We start from the raw sequence: 21164 nt of genomic DNA, 5'->3' as shown, positions 1-21164 counted from the left end.
ATCCTGCGTTAGTCTGTAATATACTCCAGAGCTGCACTCACTATTCTGCTAGCAGCTATTGAAAACTGTACTGTACAGTACCTGGTGGACACTTTCCAGAATGCAAATCACCAGAGAAAGCTTAGTGCAGAAACTAAACCAGCAGAGAATGCTATGTTTCCTCTCTGAAGCTAGCAGAATTGTGATTGCAGCTCTGTAGTATAATACAGGCGGTAACTCAGGAGCACTACAAGATAAGTAATGTATTTACAACATGACTTAACTGGACTTCATGGGCTGACAATGCCTATGGGTCAGGGGACGTGACCAGTCTGAACTACCCCTTCTGCCCTTCCCAAAAAGGCACGGCAGGGTTTGCCTCTATGGTATCTACACCCTTGGCTCGTAGTTGTCATCCGTCCATTAGAATGCATTAGCAAATCGATATCCAAGATTGGAGATTGGCTTTTGGCAAATTTCTAAGAATAGTAGAAGAATCAATTCTCCCATTGCATTTTGTGGGCCAGTGAATTAGCCGAAAAGGCCAATGGCGACCTTCATGATCAGATCAAGGTAACGTGCCAAACCCGGAATCATGTTTTCAACCTGTTCTCTAGGGAACCAGTAAGCTTCCGTCACACAACCACTAATCCCCAACGTGCTGTATTTCAGTCCGTCCGTCCATCCATCCCGGACCGGTTTACTGTACCAGTCAGCACAGTGACATACAGAAACAGCGCAATATCAAGAACTCGGCCTCTAAAACAGGAAACCAAGTTCTTTTTTTTAGATTCCACATTTTAAGCATCTACTGTGTCACAAGGTTTCCGTTTAGGGGTCCAAGTTCTTACACTGGATCTTAAAATTCCTAACACTGTCCATACAAAAAAAGTCAACTTTTCTCCCTTCTGCCCACCATTAGGAATTTTTTGAAGAGACACACATTGCAATCTTCTATTGGTTGGGGACAATCATTCTAGTCCTGTAAATATGAGATCACTAAAGGGGTTGAATAGTTTAGAAAAACAATTTTCAAAATGCCCATTAGAGTATTTTAAAAAGAGAGGGGGGGGGGTGTCCCGTTAAGAATATCTATTTCTGTGTTTCTTGCTCTGGAGGACCCAGTACATTCATACTTTGCAAGAAAAGGCCATTCATTTCAATGGAAATAGTGTAATGCTTAATTTCCCCACTGGGGGCGATGCTGGGAAATGTAACATTTGATGCCAGGTTCCTCACAGAACAGAGGATCGCTAGAGGTCGCAGCAGCGGGACATCCTATGATCAGCTTATAATCGTAGGGTCCCTTCTAAGAAAAAGGAATTGTTCAAAGCAGACACCCCCTTTAATGATCGTCTTGTACGGTCTGATCATTAACTTTTACTATTGTGTCTATGACCAGTTTGAATTAAAAAGGCTGTGACTAGTTTAGAAGGTTAAAAGGGGCTTCCCAGGCGGACAGATTCCCCTTCAATTTAGGAATTGGGTCTATGTGCTGCTCTTAAGGTGGAATTCCCCTATAAACATTTCCATTTTAGTTTAATTGGTAGCTCTTGAGGTTAAACTAGGATTCTTGCTTACTATAGGTTTGTATGATTATCTGTGCCAAGGCCGAACCTCTCATTACAATTACACAAAATGATGGCATATAGCTAGGCTATGCCAACCCTTTATAAACGAGTGGGGGGACCTGACCTCCGATACCCCACCGATCCTGTAAATGAAGGAGTCTCGGCCCTGATTTAGCACTACAGCCCCTTCAGCTTTGGCCAGGAGCGCCGTTGTGAAGGGAAAACTAAGCGGTGCCACTCATTACAAAGTAAGGCCTAATGCACAGGAACGTGTTTTTTTTGTCAATGTGCTATCTGCAATTTTGCGCATAGTACACAGACCCATTAATTTAGATGACCTCATTCTCACAACTGTGATGTTCACGGATCCGTGTGGGGGCAGCGATTCCGGGCCACAAAAATTCAGGACACGTCCTTTTACTGACCGTATTTGCGGATCACATGACCTACTCCGGGGGTTCCAGCTTTCCTATTTTTTTGTGTATCCGTAAATACTGATGACACACAGATGCACGACGGAAGTTTTTTTTTCGAACAAACGGACCGCAAATACAGACAACAGATCCGTGGTATTGCGGACCGCAAAATCACTTTGGTCATGTGCATTAGGCCTTAGACCTCATGCAAATCACCAAGTCGCCTGTATGGTAGCATACAGACCCTACTTTTCCATCACACTCATAGCGAAAGGGCCTAGAGGAGAAGCCTATTGCTGGTGGAGAGATCAACGTCACCCATCTGTTATAGTACCCATTCCTTGGGACATATTTATGTGGTTGTTGCTTAGAAAGAAAAATGGAATGGATTTGTGCCTGTTCTTGGAGTGATTGCCCATAGGGTGACGAAACTGATGCCACCTGAAGCGTAGATCCAAGTGAGAACACAGGAGGCGGCACTCCAAGATGAGTGACAGTGCTGCCGAGCGCTCAGGTGAAGAGGGGGCAGCATCAGGAGCTCTTTAAGCAGCATTCTAGAACTGGTGAGAGTACGTGTACCTGGTCCGCTGCTAAGTGAAGGGGCCTACTTTGGCTTTCAGATTGGAGTTTGTTCTATACTGCCACACTAATGCCGATAGCGCTACTACTGAGTATTGGGACTGTAGTGGGCATACACAGCCAAATGAGAGAACCATCAACATTGGTTCTGAAATACAGAAATCTCCGGGCTGAAAGGCGGGTACTGGTGCCCCTTCACTCTAGCCATGGGTGGGGCCCCAGCTCTCAGTATGGCCAACACAGGCTCAATATAGACAACAGCTGGAATGTCTACATTAGTTTGGAGACTTTTGGAAATACTGAGAACACGGATGTCCCTTCATACTAGAAATTGGTGGTGGTCCTAGCTCCAGCCTGACAAGTAAAAAATGTACTAAAATAAAAAAATAGTACTATAAAAAGGTTTTCCCATTTTAGACACATTACAAACCCACCCCTCTTTTTGGCAGAACAGGGATCAGGGGGTCCCCGATTCTCAGATGGGTGGGGTTCTAGAGGTGTGAGATTGTTATGGCACCGCCAAAAGAAAACCACTTTAAGTGAGGTGTAGCAGCCCCCCATGGTGGTCACCGATGAACTTCTTGTCCTTAGAACCAAGGAGACACCCCCCCCCCCATCAACTTGGAACATTTTCATTGTTTTAACGAGCGTTTCCCCTTTAAAATTGACAATTATTTTTCTTAGAATCCAATATTTGATGTTCTAGAATCCGAACGTTCTATTTTTCTTCCCGACGGTGTATATATTGGATGGTCGGAGGTTTCTCTAAAAAATATTTACATAACTATTCGGTTTCGATCATCCGAGGAACGTACAACTCTCTTCTCGCTGGTACTTGGCTCGTCTCCAGCTTGAAGTATGAGCTGTATAAATAAAGTCTAAGCTGCTTAAGATGGATTGGATACTGAAATCCACTTGCTCCAAATATCTGCCTTGGGGCTTTCGACTCCTTCATGTAGTAATGGGCTGCGGTGTTATTTCTAAATTCTCAAACTTCAAGGTGAGTGACAACCGCAGGACTGAGCCATAAACGGGCTAAGGGCAATGTCACCCTCATTGATTAAATAGCATTTCCCCTTTAAAATGACAAAGTCCTTACGTTATTATCTTAAGAAACGAAAAGAAACTCCATTTAACTGTTTCCTTTTTGGGAAAGCCGGGTGACATCCAATAGGGCTGCCAACTTTCCCAGCTCTCATTGACTCCTGAAAGGCAAATCTGCACATGCTGGGTGGCAACCCCAAATGGGAGCTGTAATGTCTTGGAAAGCTGAGCGACCATCCACATGGGTGGAGTAATGGTGCCCATTTTGGTTGCCACTCAGATTTCCCAGAAGTTTATATAACCGGCGTCACAAGAGTGGTCACCCAGCTTTCCACAATTATACCCCCCTCCCCAGACACCTGTATTGCTGCATCTAATGACAGCCATATTGGTTGACACCCAACTTCTCCAGAAACCGATAACAGAGAATAGTCTCGGTAAAGGACGTATTTTAACCCTTGCCTCTAGAGCGGCACGTATAGACGCATTCCAATAGCATCCAGTGCATGGGAAGTGAAAACGCTCATTGACTCCACATTCACAAATTCTAAACCCATGCCGTCAGCAAGCATTCCTGCGTTATATATACACACACCTGTCCCCACTACATTATGGGTGCTGTAAACCGCAAGAATTGTTCCTCTTGCAGGGAGGGCTACGGGAAAATGGCTGCTCCTATATTAGATTGATGGGTATATATTATGAAACGCTAATGAAAAGGCTCCCCTAAAAAGAAACTGATTACAGAGAGTGTCCTGCTTCAGAGACCCACAAGTGATCAGCTGGGAACCTGGCAGTAAGTGTATAATTGTCCTGCAGCGACTCCGCAGGGGAGAAGTAGTATTACATGACGCCCATTGAAAATCACTGAAGTCTGTGTAATGCATGGACGTGCCGGGTAGGACTCCTCACTCTGTAGGACCACTGGCATTACAGGGGTACTTGTTTATTTCAATAAGTGCAGTGCAGATGTAAGCCCGCCATAACGTATGTTACCCTAGGGATCCCATTCCTGACTTTTTCTTCTTTCAACAAAAAGCGCAAAGTAGCGCGTCGTTATCAGATACAAAAAACGTTAATACATTTTTTTTGTATGAACTGCTGCAGGGTTTTAGCATAAACCCAGGGTAGGTTTACGAATGATCACAGGTGCACTTTAAACAAGGACACCTTTAAGATTACCACAAATGGTTAAGCCAGTGGCCTCTACACTCTCTATAATCCCTGATCTGGCATTTGGTGGGGTCAACACAGAGTCCAGGATCCAACTGACAAGGCCAATTAGGCGGAGCAATGAGTTGAGGATCGGCGGGAGCTCTTGGTGATGCCAATTGGCCGGAGAGAGTCCCTCCCCTCACAACGCTCCACCCTAAACTCCTTTCCAGCTTGATGTCTGATGCCGTCTATAGGCCCATAGCTCTTAAACAGTGCGGGCTTTTAGTGATCATTACTTTATAAGAGTTGTATAGGATCAGAAAAAACATGGTTACTTTCTTCCACCAGACTCGGATCGCTACAGAACGCTCATTCCTAAGATCGGTTCTTCAGAATCATGCGAGATCCATGGCTATAATATGGCCTCTGAGACGCATCACGATTCCAAATGTCCGAAGCAGCCTAAAGTTAGATTTACTCGAATACTTTTGGAAAAAAAATGGCGCAGTAAATCCACCTGCATTGATCATTAATCACCCATATGTGCAAAGGAAAAATAAACTGGAGGCGGTAGAGCTTTTCAGCAGAATTTAATAACTTCATACTGAAGACATACATTATATTTACACCACTCCAATTAAAGTGGACCCCATTGCCCACAATGAGGGGAGACGGCCATTTTTTTTATTTTTTAAAAGGAACCAAAGTTGATGGGATGTACTCAATATGGCTAACAAAATGGCCGCGGGTTGGTTTCGACAGTGTGGGATTATAAAAGGACACAAAATCGCTTGGTAGAGGAAAAAGTGACTTTATATATACACACGGGAAAGAGCATTCATGCGCCTGACAACAACCAAGGACCAGGAACTTAAATACAATAAAACAGCAGCAATTGTTAACAAAAAACTTTATATTAATGTACATAAATTTAGGCCCCCTAGCGGCAAAATTGGAGGAAAAAAAATTATAGCATTTCCGAACTCTCATGTTAATGCCATATAACAGTGGTCTGCTATAGTGGGACTACAACTCCCAACATGCCGACAGCCACAGCTGAGAGTAGCAGATCCACCGGAGCTCTACATTATAAACAATGCACAAGAAGTCAGGGGCAAATGATGGTGTTGGCCCTAGCAACCAATCAGATCACAGCTTTCATTTTCTAAGCAAGAGCAGTGATCTGATTAGTTGCTATGGGCAACTGGTTAAGAAATCCAAAGCAACCAATCAGAATCCTGCTGTGCGGGTAGGAAAGTGAAAGAATTGATATGATTGGTTGCTTCAGTTCTAATATAAGCCCCAACTTCCACACCTACATCTAACCCAAATTCTCTTAAAGGGGAAATCCAACAACTGACCGGTCACACGTTATTGGACTGTAAGCTCCGACCTCAATATTTCCTAATTGAAGACGCTGCGTCACATGGGCAACTACTTCTTAAATGATAATAAGTAATGGGCTTCTAACGTTTTGGTGATCAGAGGGGGTTCAAAATTTCCTAAAAAGACCCCTTTAGCGCAACCAAACTGGTTACACAGCCCGGCGTGACCTTTTTCACCTTCACGCCACATTAACATAAAGTCCTCCAGCAACTTACATGGAACATATTTCTTTAACTTTACAGCCCCATCAAGTTTTTCCGCCAGGCCTTTCTGTCAAAAGTAGAAGTGGTCATGGATATCATTACCCAAAAAGCAGATATGATGTTAATATCCCAAGGCAAAAAAAACAAGACAAAAATAAAAGACTGTTCTATATATAAAAAATGAAAAAAAAGTTCAGAAAATAAGAAAAACCAAAACATACTATGGAAAATGGGTAGAAAAACCAAAGCTCTCCGGCTCGTGACGGGCTGAAGTCTTTATATTGTCAGTTTGAGTCAAAAAGTCAGGATCCAAGCCGATATCTGTAAGATGCTTCACGTTATGTCTAATAGCCTTAAATATTAAGCCAGCCATTACGTATGTTCCGCTACTTTAGCCTTCTAAATTTTTGCAATTTTTTTTTTTGTATAAAACTGCTGCAGTGTTTTAGCTTATAAGCCCAGGGTAGGTTTAGGAGTGATCACAGGTGTGTGTTTAACAAGGACACCCACCAGTGGTCTGTAGGGACACCCATGATCTGACATTTGGTGGGGCCAACATATACAGAGTTAGGCATCCATCTCAAATGGTCAATCAGGCGGAGCAATGAGTTGAGAGGATCGGAGGGAGCTCTTGGTGATGCCAATTGGCCGGAGAGAGTCCCTCCCCTCACAATGCTCCACCCAAAAGTCCTTTCCAGCTGGATGTGCGATGCCGTATATAGGCCCATAGCTCTAAAACCGTGCGGGCTTTTAGTGAAAATTACTATAAAAAGGGTTGTACAGGATTAGGAAAAAATATAGTTGCTTCCTTGCAGAAACAGCGCCACACCTATCCATGGACTGTGTCTGGTATTGCAGCTCAGGTCCATTGTACTTCTAAAAAAAAAAAAAAACAATGCCTGAGCTGCAATTTTACTTGTGGCCTGTGGACAGATGTGGCGCTGTTTTTAAAAGTAAGCAGCTGTAATTTTCTAAATCTGTACAAACACTTTAACGCTTCATGGGTAACCTTAGGCCCATATTTAAAGGGCACCAGTCTCACGACAGAGCAGCTTTTAATGTAAAAGGTAATGTCAATACAGACCAAGGAAGAACAAAGTTGCAAAGACATAAAACGCATGACTCCGACTGTCACAGAAGAATATCTAAGCAACAAAAGGGGGAAAAAAAACCTCGAATACCAGCGGATAACACGACCAGATCCCAAGCAGTAGCCGATCAGAGATAAGCGGCTAATCTTCCTTTTCTTGCTGCGGGGCCGGTTTTGTATTTAGTCAATTGTCACGCATTACGGTTGTTTCTTGCTATGAGAATGGAGAACTGGCTACAAACACAAAAGCCATTTACAAATCAGATTCTACAGTAACAGATGGAATTTTACATAAAGGAAACCTGCTGACTTCAGACACTAGAGGGAGCCATATTGTGATCTTCGTTCATATGTTCATGCATAGTATCGGACCACAAAACTGCTGCATTCCCACCAAGAGCCAACTAGGTCACTGGTCACTACCAAGGCTGCACTCCCGTGGACGGCTGGTCACACATTTTGTGTGTTGGGACTGTATTCTTTTAAAGTAAAACTACTTAAAAACAGTTTACAATGGCATCTGGGAAGGTGCGAATTAAAAAAATACAAAAAAAAAAAAAAAGCTGCGTATAAAATGTAAAGTTAAATTATTGTATAAATTAAAAGTTTTGCAACTTTCTAAAACCGAGCTCTTCTTGCTATCACAGAGTAAAAACATGGTTATATTTAGCGTCTTAGAATCCGTTTCGACTTCGGTTCCGAGCGCTTGGTTGTAACGAGACATTAAAGGACAAGGCTTCAGTCTCTGGACGTATATAAGAACGTTTTTGTTCACCGATAGCCAGCAGAGGTTTTGAAAACGAGGAATTGAAACCCAAAAAAGTTTATTAAAAAGTTGCATAACTTTATTATACAATGATTGAGGACAATGCATCGGGTTTCCAGTAGCAACTGGCAACACAATCGGTCTCAGCAATGGTCCTCACCAGTCCGCTGTATTAGTAATTTCTACACGAATGGCGTTGATCTCTAATACTGGCCGACTCACCGATCCTCTAGAAATGGGGTACTGGGTGAATTAGACGGTTTGGTGAAGAAGAAAAAAATGAAGCAAAACCAATTTGCCAACTGAATTCCATTGACTGGCGGATTGGGCAGATCTGCACATCCATTTCTTGCGTCTACATTTTCAACGTGGAGCGCACCAAGGAGCAGCTTAAGGAGTTTAGAAAGTTTCAAGGAAAACATGGAGAGTATAGCACCTCTTAAAAGTGAACCTATAGTTTTTAATTGACAGATCCATTTAGGTGAAAACAGATTTCAAGTGACCTTCCGCTATTAAGAAGAGGTCCTCCCCCTAAATATATGGTCACAAAAATCTGATAACATAGTTGAAACAGAGAGAGAAAAGTCTGGTTTGAGTCCTAGGCAGCCGAGTTGTCTGAGACAAACTGGTTACATGGTGACCCCATATAAAAGACTGGTTGTTAGGTAGCATATCCATAGCAACCAGTCTGTCCCAGATGACTCAGCTGTCCAGCTCAAAGCGGACAACTGTGCTGACCATGCAATAAACTCTACAAAAAAAAAAAAGGACGTTGAATATGATCCATATAAAGTAAAAACGCACCACAGAGCGGGAGATGGGATCCACATGACGTATGCAAAGGCCAATGAGTAGGGTGAATGCTGCTTTAAGGGAGGTTACTCTTTATCACACAACCATTGCAGGAAGCTGTACATATTGCAAGCGTAATGACCCCCAAAAATGTCCAACAGTTCAGGCAAAAAAAAAATGGGTTCCTCGGTGTACGACCCCCCTAGCAGCGGCGCGCGGAGAACAGACTCAAGCTTCTGACACTGTAGGGTTTCAAGAACTCAAGAGAATAAAATGACATGAGAATTACTTAGACGGACTCCAAAAAATAAACCACGGCAACCCCCACCAAAAAAGAACCAAAAAAGATCCCAAAACAAAAATATTCAAACAGCTATGTACAGACAGCGTGTTGCTCCAGGATACAAAGACACAAAAATAACCCAAAACTTCTTCCTTCGTCATGTAAAACTTCCATTAGTCAACGTCTTCCATGTTACTGTAAGATGGAGCAGGCTCTGATTGGTGGGGGAAGAGATCTGAAACGGCTCCAGCTGCCACCTGTGAGGCGTCTTCCGAATTTAAGTTTGGCCCATATGCCATTTGGCTGACCCCCTATGGACGGATAGAACAAGATGTTAAAAACAGATCGGGATTTTACGGCAATTAAAAGTTCAATAACACACGGTCAAGAACTCAAAACTTGAGGTTCAGGTTCGGGCTACATAGGTGAACCCACATTACTTGGGTCTTTTTTTTTTTTTGGAATAAGACTGAGTTTAAGGGATATATCTTCTGATATGTTAGAGATCAGAACTAGGACTCCTATTAATTCCTAGAGGAAAAAACAAAAACAGCACAAGAACAAGTCCAGCAATGGCTCCGATGATTAGAGGAACAGTCCGGGCAACATTGCATCGTAGCTAGTGCAGAGCCTGAGGGGGCGGAGCATGACAAGGATCCAGAGAGAATCATTGCACCATGCTCCGCCCCCTCATGCTCTGCACTAGGCGTAACACTTTTAGATCTGTCCAGAGGGTTCCTTTAATCACCGTTTTGGGCAAAAGTACCTTCAAACATGCAATCGGACAGCCCCTTTCCTAATGTATTTTTACATGTGAGGATAAAAAGTAAAGCAGTTTTCCAATATTATATAAATAATATTTAAAGGGGTCATCCAGGGATAGAAAAACCATGGAAAACAGTGCCACAGCTATCCACAGGCTATGGTTGGTATTGCAGCTCAGCCCTATACACTTAATTAGAGCAGAACTGCAAAACTAGACACCCATGGACTGGTGTAGCAAAGTTTCTAAAAGAAAGCCGCCATGTTTTTCTAATCATGTACAACCCCATTTTATAATGTGACTTTCTGCAATTTTCTAATATACTTTATACGTCAATGATTTAAATGTTTCAAAATATATTAGATGTCAATGAATGGGAACATCCAGATTATGTCTTGCTCATACAAGTCAGAGTTTGTTACAATGTATCAGTGCAAGTAAGAGAGATCAGTCACTCCAAGGAGGATTTAGGGATTGCCTAGGTGACACACTAACGAACCCCCTGCTGAGTGAGCAGGACTTGGTCAGGAATGGGCTCTCAAAAAGATCTTAAAAAATAGTATATTAAATATTAGAGGTGAAAGAAAGTTGGACCTGGTTAATGCCACATCTTTGGAGCCTCCCTGCCACCAATCACAACCACTCGTACGCAGGGGGAGTAGGATAATAGATATATACCCGGTAACTGCTAATCTGAATATAGTAAAAGTGGCGCCAAAGGAGGAGCTATAAAATCTAGAGACCCCTTTGTAACGGTGGAACTTTTACAATGAATTACATGAACGAAAGAAGGGAAAATGTACAACCACCCCCATCCTCTTACCACATAAATCCCATAAATGTTAAAGGGTAACTAAATGCTTGACAAACTTCTGACATGTCATAGTGACATGTCAGAAGTTTTGGTGGGGGTCTGAGCACCGAGACCCCCACCAATCGCTAAAACGAAGACGCAAAAGCACTCTTGTGAGCGCTCAGCCGCTTCGTTTCTGTTCGTCTTTTTCTGGATATCAATGTATCGGAGTGCGGGCTCAATAGAAAGTCTATGAGCCCGTACTCCGACACATCGGCTTTCCGTAAAAAGCCAAACAGAAAGCGGAGTGAGCGCTTGTACTGCTTCGTTTTAGCAATTGGTGAGGGGGGGGCGGCTCAGTGCTCGGATCCCACCAATCAAAACGTCACTATGACATGTCAGAGGTTTGTCGAATGTTTAGTTACACTTTAAAAAGACTCTGTCACCAGATTATAAGTGCCCTGTCTCCTATATAAGGAGATGGGCGCTATAATGTAGGTGACAGTAATGCTTTTTATTTAATAAAACAATCTATTTTCACCACTTTATTAGCGATTTTAGATTTATGCTAATGATTTGCTTAATGCACAAGTGGGCGTGTTTTTACTTTAGACCAAGTGGGCGTTGTACAGAGGAGTGTATGACGCTGACCAATCAGTGACCAATCAGCATCATGCACTCCTCTCCATTCATTTACACAGCACATAGCGATCTAACACATTAACGATACTGAAGTGTTTAGACAGTGAATAGACATTCCACGTGATGTCTATTCACAATCTCTGCACTTCGTTACTCTGTCTGTGGTAGTAACAGCAGAGGAAGCGTAATCTCGCGAGATTACGCTGTAGATGACAGGTTACAACGAGCTCTCGCTTCCTCTGCTGTAACTACCACAGACAGAGTAACAAAGTGCAGAGATTGTGAATAGACATCACGTGGAATGTCTATTCACTGTCTAAACACTTCAGTATTGTTAATGTGTTAGTATAAGACAGCACATAAGGATCTAAAAGGATCCCTATGCGCCGAGTAAATGAATGGAGAGAAGTGCATGATGCGGATTGGTCACTGATTGGTCAGCGTCATACACTCCCCTGTACAACGCCCACTTGGGCATTCAGCAACTCATTAGCATAAATCTAAAATCGCTAATAAAGTGGTGAAAATAGATCGTTTTATTAAATAAAAAGCATTACTGTCACCTACATTATAGCGCCGATTTCCTTATATAGGAGACAGGGCACTTATAATGTGGTGACAGAGCCTCTTTAATACCAACAATTCAGTACATAAACATTGAATTCACGCACAAAAAAAAGTCAAAACTTATTATTCAAGTGGATAAACCCTACAAAATATAAACATTAGTCCCAGAAAAGTAAATATTACAAGTAGAATTAGAAGTTTGTCCAATCAGAACGGTCAAAACGGGTGCGATTCTTGATCTGTTAAATTAAAAAAGAGATAAATAAAAAAACATCTGAGATTAAAAAGGGGTTGTCCACGCACGGATAAACAGATGACCGTTCCACCAAGACCCCGCACCGATCAGCTGCTCCGGGCATTGGAGGTCCACGCCAGAAGTAGCCGCAGTACTGTTCCAATCAATAGGCGCAGAGTTGCTGTTCTGCAGCACGGCCGCTATGCAATGTACGGAGAAATCTGCTCCGAATACAGCATAGCCAGCCGGAGCTGCTGATCGGTGCAGGTTTCGGGTGTCGGACCCCCACCGATCATATACGGATGACAAATATAGATTATAAATAGAATAGAATACAAATACAACATATAGTTTAGATTTTTATTGCTTTCACTTACATATCCTTTATAAAAATCAATAAAAAAAACAAACCTTTATATTTATTGATTTTATACATTTACAATTCTGTAGAATTATTTTTATTAACTTAAACCACCAAGAATTTACATACAAACGCAACTATGAATTCAAAGTGAAACAACTTTATTCAGGTTAAACAAAAAACACTTAAAAGGGGTTATCCAGGTTTACAAAAATATGGCTGCTCTCTTCTAGAAACAGCGCCACACCGGTCCACAGGTTGTATGTGGAATTGCTACTCCGCTGTATGAGGCTCAGCTGCAATACCACAAGCATCTTGTGGACAGATGTAGCTTTGTATCAGGAGGAAAGAAGTCACGGAAAACCCCCATAACATAGGATAGCAGATTATTCTATTTTTTTTAAATATACCTCATAAAAATATCTCCGAATATAAATAGACGTTATAGATAAATTAAAGTCAATCTGAAAGCGAGAACTTTAAAAAGTACAAAAATACACATCCGAGTAGTGCAGAGATCTTAATGCCCGTGAGGATTAACCAGATTATTAAACGTGCTGGATCCCTATACGTTACTTAAATCCATTAACCTTCTGAGGTTCTGCGCAATAGCGACGCATCAAATTATGGAATATTCTCATCTGCACGTGGCCTGTCTACAGCGGAGGCAGCCATTGTGCTTGCAGGACCACGGGGAGTTACCAATGTGGCCACACGGAGAGGCACGGGCCAGGTCAAAGCACGGCCAACAATTGCGTCGGCCCCTTTTTCGGCGCGGCTGTCAAATAGTCTGTAAATGTCTACTCGTTGATGCGGGTAAAACGGCCCTTTATCTGCAAAAACATGCGGCCATTAAATACACCCTCTGTGGCCCGCGCGGTTTTGCAGATAAAGGGCCGTTTTACCCGCCACAATGCGTGGCCATCAATAGGCCGACAGACGCGCTGAACATGGTGCCGGCACGGGTCCTGGCCGCATCGCGCTCCGTTAGGCCTTTCCCTTAGTGAACTCAAAAAGTCTACAAACTGCCTGAAAGGTCATTGATGGGATTCAGTCATCAGACAAAGGGCATTTCCCCCTAAAGTCGTCCGCCCCATTCCCACAGTCGCCCTCTTCTAGTCAGAATTTCTTTACATTATTTCTGGAAAAGCTGGAGGACAACCAATATGGCCACCATTACAGCGCCCGCAGGGGTGGTTGTGCAACTTTCCCAAAAGGTAAATCTAACTAGTTATGCAGTAAAGGATTCATCACTGCATAACTAAGATTTGCCATTCAGGAGTCTGGAAAGCTGAGTGACAACAACAAAGGTGGTCATATTGCCATATACAGGAGACTATACTTCAGAAGGGCTTATTCAGACCAACGTGTAATACGTCCGTGTTACGCGCGTGATTTTCACGCGCGTCGCACGGACCTATGTTAGTCTATGGGGCCGTGCAGACTGTCAGTGATTTTCACGCAGCGTATGGCCGCTGCGTAAAACTCATGACATGTCCTATCTTTGGCCGTTTTCCGCGCATCACGCACCCATTGAAGTCAATGGGTGCGTGAAAACCGCGCACGGCACATGGAAGCACTTCCGTGTGCCGCGCGTGATGCGCGCTACAGTAGTAAAAAACTATGAATGAAAATATACAAAGTGTCATAATGATGGCGGCTGACACACGGAGCGGTTATGGACCTTTTGCGAGCGCAAAACGCCGCGGTTTTTTTCACGCGCAAAATGCATACGCTCGCGTGAATCCGGCCTAAAAGGGGATAACGCAACAGCCAGGCCTTCATTCTCTTATAAAAGAGCCAGTAAGGACGGCCACGTTTGGATTCTCAGTCCTAACCTTGAAGTAGCTGCTGCCCAGTTGTAACAGATCAGACATGTGCCGCCTCCGCTGTGTGTGGTGGTGAGGGGTCCGCCTGACATCCCCTCATGGTATAAACAACCTCTGTTCACACGGTCAGGATTTGCACTAGACAAACCCGCCGTGGATAATGCAGCGTGTGGATTAGTCTCTGTTCACACAGTGTATGAACCGGGCGTATGCGCCGAATGTATCTATTTATTTTTACAATGGGAGCCTATTGGCGACGTATGCCTATACATTGGCATGTGTCGCAGGCTTCTGACAAAGGTTAACATCCGGCGAGGTGTGAACAGAGCATTAGCTGTACTGGCGCTCAATGGAGCCAATCCGTGGCTTTTCAGTGTAGAATCTACGCCAATAATGGACATTCTGCGGTTTATAAAATCTGTGGAGCGGTCATTTTTTCACACAAATTTTTTCTAGATACGAGAACCAACAGGAGTTGTAGTTGCAGACTACTGCTATAGGCTGCTCTAGTTGTGTCTGATGATCACAGGAGCAATTCCTGGTTTTGCCAGGTAAAGGGGCTGACAAACTGATCACCGTATGTCCCACTGCTGGCACCCCAGCGATCAGTTGTAATCTGTGGGGGAAATCGAGCAGCAGGTGTTCAATTCCTCTGCAGCGCCACCACAGGATAAATTATGTATTACAATACTTAGCAATAAATGGTCCGTCCCTGTGATGCAAGGACGTGCTGGGTCCTCTGGCTAATAGAGGAGGGTCCTGAATTTGCTAAAATTGGGTTGCAACCTATCCACTCAGAAACAAACGGTATTACTAAGCACCGGCTGAATGGCTTTTGTACAGCATCATGTATTGTTATAGATAAACTAGGAACCTATAGAAGGAGAACTATGTATATTGTATAAAGTATTATAACCGTGAATTTCTAGCAATCTCCTTAACATCTCAGCATTCTTCACCCCGAGCATTCAGAAATTGCTTAGCGCATTCATTTGGGATTTTACTGGATTATCGGACGGCAAATCCAAAGTATCTAGACAGAGGGGAATAAGAGATCAAAGCCGGGCTTAGTCCTGTAAACCGCTCTACTGGGAAAAGTTCACTTAAAGAAAAACTACCTATTAAATACGGACATATAAAAAAAACAAAAAACATTGTTTTAAAGGAGCAGTACACCTAATGTTAGCAGCTTATAAGCGTGCAGAGGAGCGGAAAATTTCAGCCACACATGTAAATGTACCTGTAAATTCTAAGCACTGAACATATGGAGTAGTGATGTGGATATAAATATTATCTTGAAACTAGAGATTAGCAAATCAACGGATTAGAGATTCATCAATTCAATAATCGCGGTCATAAGGATCCATGCACTCGGTATTTTGATCAGCATGGTCCCTGCACGAGGACACATGGAGTCCCTATGGGTTATTATTATTATGGACCCATGGTCACCTATGCCGCTGTATCGTGCCTCCATGAGACGTTGTATTCTCTCCATGAAGCAACGCAATGGAACGTGCCACCATTTTTTTACTTGCAGATTAATGGAATCCTTGAAGAAAAAAAGAAGTCCGTGCCCAAAATCAGACGCACATAGAAGTACAGGGTCCATAGCGCCGTATTACAGATCCATACAACACTAATATTGCGCTTGTGTATTGTAGGAATAGACTTATTCGCCAAATAACGACGAGCCTGGCAAATCTAATCTCTAATCCGAACATCGTCTCTCTCCTGAATAAACGTCTAGTGTAAAGAACCGTTCATATATTGGTGTCCGTTTCTCCACAGTAGGAGAAAGCAAATGAGGCAAAGTTCACGTATAGAGTGTGATGGATGAGCCACTTAAATTGCCCGCTTTCCGTCTTCTGCCGGTTGCCCTTGGAAACAGACAGCAGTTTAGCGCCACTCAGCTGTCATTCATGTGACCTGAACTCTAAAAGGACTCATTTAGCAATACGGTTAAAGAAAAAGAAGACCTGTTGCCTCTAGCAACCAATCAGAGCTCAGCTTTAATTTCTTAAACTGCTGTGGAAAAATGAAAACCGCACTGATTGGTTGCTACGGGCAACAAAGCCAGCTTTTCCCATTAGACGGTCTTGATAAATGTGGTCCAACGTGCGTAACATTGTCCGAGCTCCCACAATGCACTGCGCTCGGAATACCAGCCGAATTCGGAAATTAGATCCCTTCCTTCACACCGTAATGTTACACAATTCGGGTATAATTTTATAGCAAATCTAAAGAGAGGGTTACAAAGGCTCATTTATTAGGATGGTCTAAAAGAAATACTGACTTGCCTATGAAAACCAGCTTTAATTTCCTTCACTGTTGTGGAAAAACAAAAGCTGCGCAGTGATTGGTTGCTTTGGACAAGAAGACCAAAGCGATTGTGCTAGGATCCCGTGATCAGTTGTAATCTGCTTAATTCCCCTGCAGCGCCACCACAGGGGAAATGAAGAATTGCACATTTCCCATAGAACTTAATGTGTGGATGTGTTGTGTCCTCTAGAGCAAGAGACGCTCTTTGACCTAATGTTGGGAAGCCAAGAGGCATTTGAAATTGCGAAAAAAATCTCTAAATTGAGAGACCTTCTGCGGCTAGCAGGACGGATTCCCTTAAAAGAACTGTAGCAAACTAAAACAGCGCCACTTTTGTCCATGGCTATCCCTGGTATTGCAGCACAGCTGCATTTACATGAGTGGAGCAGAGACGTAATACCAGGAACCCCCCATGGACCGGTAGCGCCGTTTGAGGGAAGAAAAAAAAAAAATAGGCGGAGCTTCTTCCTAATCTCAGACAAGGAACTGCTGTTTATGCAATTTCCAAGTATATGCTTTAAAAGTACCCAATGATGAGGTATCTTACGACATTCACTTAGAATAGCACGGCGCCAAAAAGCTTCTTGTTTCTTTAACAAATGAATTAACCTCTGCTGTAATCCCCGGCAAAATCCTAGAGAGACTAAAAAAGAATCCACGTAACACGAACGCAGAACATTTAAAAGCTCCTCGCTTCAGTCCGGAGCCCGGCCATACGGAGGACTAGATTTCCAATACGATCTCTTGACAAGATGAACACTAAGAATTACGACAAACATGGCTGACCACACCTGACGTGGGAGACGTGAATCACTACTACCCCCATTATGCCTGCAGACAAGTCAATAGTAACTTGGTCACATATGCCTGATCATAAAACCTACAGGATTATCAGGACTGGAGGTCAATTTTGGGGTCTCTGCTCAGTTAAGTCGGGGAAACATGCTGCAGCGTTTATGACCTGACAGATTCAGTCGTATTGGACAGGAAAACAGAGCTGTACGCGGCGCCATTTTCCTATCAAAATGACGAATACGCCACACATTATGCGGCACTGCGCCAGTTATAATCAGAGCCTTATGACCAGCAGCTAAATACAATGGTGTGATTAGCTCCCTCTAGTGGTCACACCAGCAATCACTTCCAATATTCCATGAAAAATACCTCTATTTTCCTATGGAATGAAAATATGTGAAGAATTTACATAAACTGAAGACTATCATATTTTAGCAGCAGGCTGTATGTGCTGGTGCCGTATTTTTTAATATTTGATGTTATTCTGGTGGACATATGTGAATCATTCTCCATGTTTTTTCAGTGTAAGAGATAATATTACTGTTTCTATTGGACTAGTTGCATATTTTTCCATAAAATCTCCTGTGGAGCAGTCCCAGTCCTTGTCTCCACTACATCCCGTGTGAACTAAACCCTGGGACTAAAGTTTAGCGCTGCATCTGCTCGCCCAGATCTGCGTAGACAATAAATTATTTCATTTAAAAACAGTAACATTCATAGGTCAGAGATCGGAACCGGTAACCCTGTGTGCCCCGAGTCGGAAGAGCATAGCAACAAAGTCTCACAATCGTATCGGACAGTTCTACCTCCCCTGGGACTGGTACATAAAGGGGTAGAATATATTCAAGAAGAAGGCAACAATTGCTGCCATGGTGCCAAGGACAAAGTAACGGATGCGGGCTTCGTCAGAGTACTCCGAGAGCTGAGCGGGCTGGTGGGACATGGGGGCTCTGTGGCGTCGCCGTAATTCCGCGTCATGGTGGAGTTCCTCCTCTTCGGCCTCCAGTGCCTGCCAGATCAGAGAAGCCTGCGGTGTGCGGAAACCTGTGTCAGAGCTGGGGGGGGATGACATATAGGAGCACAAAGCTTCTAGACACACAACATCTACATTGCACCATCTGCCAAGCACAGACACAGCGTACAGCGGTATAAAAACGGTTTATGCCATTTTATATATTGGAGCCTTGAGCCAACCGGATGAACGTAGAACATTTTAAAGACCGGCCGCTGAAACCCAGACATTCAACGTTTCCCCGGCATTGATAGGTGAAGTTATTATATATGGCGCCCACTCAAATGAAAGGCGACAAAGGTCACGCCAAGTCCTCCAGAGATGGAGTCACACTTTCTAGTGTCTCTCCACCCTGACTTATTAGGGTGCGGACACGTGCGCCAGATTCTGTTTCTGCCGCAGGTGCCGGGATTAACACAAACAAGATGAAAAATGAAAAATTAGACAACTTTGTTTCAATTCCTCAGATCCCTGCATGCTGTCAGTGAATGGAAGTAATCTTCTCATCAGAGGCTAAAAAACGGTTCTGAAAACGCACTGCCTCAGATACAATCCCATCGATTTGAATAAGATTATATAACTTTCAGAATAGATACCCCCCTATGATATTTACTACTAACCACCGTGAAGATATTTTTATATGAAATGTGTTCCATCCAAAAGAGCAGATCTCCATTCCTAGGAAAAATAACTTATGTCTGTAGTCCAAAATAACATTAGCTATCAAAATCATTGGGGAGGTTAAAGGGGTTGTCCGAAGATTAAATGTGATCCCCCAACTACAGGATATGTGATAATATGCTGATCGGAGGGGGTCCTACCGTGGAGACCCCCACCGATCACGAGGGTCCCGTTTCTCCGAATGAACGGAGCGGCAGGTCGAGCGTGCGCACTGCCGCTCCATTCACGGTCGATGGGACTGCCGGAAATAGCCGAGTAGAGCTCTATCTCCGGCAGTGCCTTAGAGACTGAATGGAGCAGCAGGACACAAGCTCGAACAGCCGCTCCATCATTTAATCTTGGTACGACCCGTTTAATGATAATCTTTAGGTCTACCCTCAACGTGAAAATGTAACAATGGGGGGGGGGGCGCGTATTCAGGTGGGAAAGAAAGATGCGTAACAAAGCTCCACCACAGGAACACAGCTAGATGTGGTTACGATCATCAGTTTTATTTAAAACCACAGCGAGAACATACATACATATATATATATATATAATTCTTTTTTTTTTTATCCCCCCCATGTGCGGTTTTGAATTGGTCCGACTCTGCTGTACCGTTCCAGCCCATGTGAAAACACCCCAAAGCTACATGGGGCCTGTACAGCAGTACACCAGGTCCCAATGGTTCCATACTACTGACCCACAGGTACTCGGTCTACCACCATTTTCTACCCTAGCAGCAATGCTATTGGAGGTATACAGAGATCCAGTGCGGGTGCTGCATTATAAATCTAAACCACACATATCCCTAATACGTCCATGTGCAAGGGTCAAAAGGGACGTGTTAAAAAAAGTTTCTTTGCTAATATGCAGCTGATCCACACTATTGAATGGGATACACTATTGAAAAGTTGTCAACTTATTCATACATTTCCAGGAGGAACAACAGAGGAACAGCACAAAGCCGTGTTCTAAAAAAAGATGGTCCAAAATGTTATTTTATGGGGAATACAAGTATTTACTAAAACAGACATGTCAGGAGAGGTGACAGGTTCTATTTCTCCTATGTCAGAAGAGCCGATAAGTCTAAGCATTCTTCCACTTTGCAGGTACCTGTGGGCCCTACTCTGTGCCCGCTATATAATAAAGTTCTGCGCTATATTTAAGATTATTCCTACATTACCTCTGCAATCTTCTCATAAACAGATACATAACATATAGATGACCGTTCAGACATAATTGCCAATCAGTCTCATACCCCTAGAGTTGTGACAACGTACAGGCAAAGAAGATCATAAATCAGGATATATGAGGCATTTCCTGAAAAGTTGCCATTATAAAATCGCTCACACTCTATAAACACTCTCACTCATGCTAATCCTGTTCACATTCAGCGTCCATCCACCGGACACGCTTACATTGCACATCTAGGATCTACTATGTTTGGCCGGCACTGGCTGCTTGTACCGTAAATTTCAGGTTGAAACTAAGTGATGGCTGAAAAAAAAAACAAAAAAAAAACACAAAAACACGTCAGATGAGACTTTAGATTTTGTCATTAGCGTGGACCTGCAACAAACGTACAGGACAGAGATAAATAGTCGGAGCGGTTCTTTTTTTGGCAGAGAATCCGGTGCTCGTGTTTTATGGCTTAACGTTTACCGTGAGGACTTTTGTGATTTCTCATCATTGATATGATCAGGGATTTATGGAGACTTCTAAATAATGCGTATGAGATTTATTTAGACCGTCAATTGCTTTCACTTGACGATTTCCATAATTCTCATTCATTCCAATGGAGATATGTGGCCTCTCCATTCTCACCATCTTGGGGGTCCCGGTTGTTACACCCCCAAGATAAATGATTTGTGATCTATCCCACAGATGGGACATACAACATCACGGATGGCCGTACACA

General features: G+C 43.2%; 1 protein-coding gene across 4 annotated transcripts in view; it reads right to left on the bottom strand.

The window, feature by feature from the left end:
- Positions 1-5317: 5317 nt before the first annotated feature.
- The window catches only part of USP19 (ubiquitin specific peptidase 19), a 64893-nt gene continuing 49046 nt past the window's right edge, over positions 5318-21164 (bottom strand). For 2 of the 4 annotated variants that reach the window (XM_075831715.1, XM_075831716.1), the window contains exon 26: positions 12766-18598. In XM_075831715.1, the coding sequence (XP_075687830.1) occupies positions 18374-18598 (225 nt within the window). In that variant the 3' untranslated portion in view covers positions 12766-18373. Of the gene's footprint in view, positions 9576-12190; positions 12269-12765; positions 18599-21164 lie in introns of those variants that run through there. The other 2 variants (XM_075831717.1, XM_075831718.1) reach the window with 2 other exon arrangements.

The sequence above is a fragment of the Rhinoderma darwinii genome, chromosome 7, assembly GCF_050947455.1.
Source record: "Rhinoderma darwinii isolate aRhiDar2 chromosome 7, aRhiDar2.hap1, whole genome shotgun sequence".
NCBI lineage: Eukaryota > Metazoa > Chordata > Amphibia > Anura > Rhinodermatidae > Rhinoderma > Rhinoderma darwinii.
The sequence above is the reverse complement of the archived record's forward strand: the minus strand, read 5'-3'. Positions and strand labels throughout refer to the sequence as shown.